Here is a 2,610-nt window from a genome sequence, read left to right as displayed (position 1 = left end):
AGGTCAGATTCGAACCCGGGCCGCTGCAGCAACTCCATATATGGGTCGCCAGCTCTACCGACTGAGCTAACCGGGCCCCCGTGTGTGTCTTTTTTATCATGTTAAAAAACGTTTGATAGTCCTAAGGAAAGGCCTGAGTAGCTATAATCCTGACTTTAGTTACATGCGTCCTTACCTTGTGAGTACAGCAGGATCTGCATCTCCAGCAGGGTGCAGGTGAACACCTGGACCAGGTTCTCCACTCCCAGCAGCGTAAAGGCTTCTGCGAGGGGGAAGTCAGCCAGTGGCAGCTCCCCCAGCCCGGGTCTCTGGCAGATGATGGGCTCGTAAACGCCGTGGAACTTGAGAGAGCGTCCCAGAGCCGGCAGTGGCACCTCGTACAGGATGTTGTGAACGTAGCTCTCTAGCGGCAGCGGGGGGGCGGTGGTCGCGGTAACAGCCTTGTGCAGCTGCGACAAGAAGCGGCGGCAGGCGTGCATGAAGGGCATGGGTGCAATCAGACACAAGGCCTTGGACACGTAGAGGGTGTCCCGCGATGAGTCATAGCCACCCGTCCTGCGGGATGAAGACATGGAGGATGAGGAGGTGGGGGAGTCGGCCTCATCTAAACTGCTGGCCAGAGAGTCCATGCTGGAGGAGGAGGACGAGGAGGAGGAGGAGGAGGAGGAAGGGGGGTTGGCGGAGGCGTGCTCTGCATTGTGCATCTGGTAGAGGGTCTGCATGGCAGAGCAGATCTGTGGGCTGGTCACCTCCTCGTAGAAGGTGTGGACGAAGCCATAGGTCCGCGAGCCATCCTCCTTCGTGATGATGAAGGAGTGGAACTGTGGGTCACGCTGGTCCACCTGTGTCCTGAACGACAAGCCTTTAGGCATACACAGCTGCAGAAAGAGGGGGGAGGACAGGAGTCAATCACCACTTCAAAGCAGACTAACAATTCTAGTTGGAAATAGAGCTGCAAGGATTAGTCAATTAATCAATAGTTATCGACTTTTAAATTCAACTATTTTTCATAATCCATTAATAGTTTAGACATTTTTTAAGAAAACATTCTGTGATTCCAGCTTGGTACTGTACAACTAAAAATCAGTGACGATAGACTTACCAATAGAGTTCTTAAATTTTTTAAACCAATATTTACAAGATGAAATGATGCCGATACTGATGATGTGAGCTTGTGCGTGATGACGCTTTCACAGCCAAACTCTCAGCCAATTGCACATAAACTGTTGATATAAACACCCAGTCAGCAGCAGCCTGCAATAAATCTGACTTATTAGTATTATTATGTTTATTTGGCCGCTGAGAGCTGAACAGGAACTGTCGGCAGACTAGAGCTGCTCTGTGCCAATACGTAAACATGCATTTAAGTGTGTTAGTGCTTACTGCTCTGCAGACACACAAACGTGTATGAACTTTAGAGTTAGCAGACATGAACACACTCATACATTTACATTTATTTTAACAAAAACTGTACCCAGTTTTCCAATTTATTTATTTGTGTCTTTATAGAGAACAAATGAAACACACATGTGACCTGATTGGATAATGCATGAGTCATGTGTCTCACTGATCAGTACTGACAGATCATCTCTCCTGCACACCCAGCCTGTCTGACATTAGTCATCACAGTGAACACATTCTGTATTTGCTTTTGTTGTCTAGAAAACACTTACACTTCATGTGTGTGTATATGTTTTACCTCTCAGCCCTGCTACGCAGAGGGAGGTAATAAAATCAAATTGAGCACAGAGATATAAGCTCAAAATCTAGCAAGACGATGCAAAGAAATTGCCAAGTGTTCTGTCAACTAAGTATCGACTTACTGCCTGCAGAACGAGCCAGGGCGCATTCACAATCCCTGCAACGTAAAGCAGCAACGTGACAGTCCAGACGTGATGTAGGAACAAATACACACTTTTGACCTCCATTAAATGACGCCGTTCTTCCTGTTTATGTTGTTCATGTTAAAAGGAATGAGGACAACAGGAGCAGAGGAAGTGCATATGGTTTACTGTTAATCTGCTGAGGCCTTCATTAAACAGTGAGAAGCTGTTGTCAGCTTTATCTGTTGCTGGAGCTTAACTGGAGTTCTAGTGTGGCCAGGAGGAAAGGGAGAAAAGATCATACAGTGGAATGATCCTGTTTGTGGTGACTGTGTTGTAAACCCCAGATTTCAACAAGGGGAGGTGGGAAGAGTGTGTGTTTGTGGTGATTGTAGGTAAAGTTTTTAAAATCTTAAAATACACAAAATAAAGTCAGACAAACGAATGGTCTACCACAGATATTTCAGCAGAAATATTCTGTGAGTCAGGGACCAGTGCCTTTAATCAGTCTTCATTAATAATTCTTCAGGTGGAGACATGGCCCAATTAGAGTGGCACAGGGCTGAATTAGCATTATGCACACACACACACACACACACACACACACACACACACAGCAATGATTCAATTATGCAAAATCAAAAATATGCAAGGGCCATATTGTTCCAGTAAATCATTTATAGCCAACATTCTGTTGCCTAAACTGAGTGTAAATAAAAGCAGATTTTCTTTGCTCACATGTGACTAAGAATTGGATTGTTTTTCTGAGATATATATATATATATAT

General features: G+C 45.2%; 1 protein-coding gene across 1 annotated transcript in view; it reads right to left on the bottom strand.

Moving 5' to 3' along the window:
* dennd5b (DENN/MADD domain containing 5B) overlaps window positions 1–2,610 on the bottom strand; it is a 54,521-nt gene that overhangs the window by 35,014 nt on the left and 16,897 nt on the right. The window contains exon 4 of the mRNA XM_035681227.1: window positions 176–878. Coding sequence (XP_035537120.1) covers window positions 176–878 — 703 coding nt within the window. The remainder of the gene's footprint in view (window positions 1–175; window positions 879–2,610) is intronic.

Source organism: Morone saxatilis, unplaced genomic scaffold (genome assembly GCF_004916995.1).
Source record: "Morone saxatilis isolate NCDOM2014 unplaced genomic scaffold, NCSU_SB_2.0 Contig10, whole genome shotgun sequence".
Lineage (NCBI taxonomy): Eukaryota > Metazoa > Chordata > Actinopteri > Moronidae > Morone > Morone saxatilis.
This window is presented reverse-complemented; position numbering and strand designations above follow the sequence as displayed.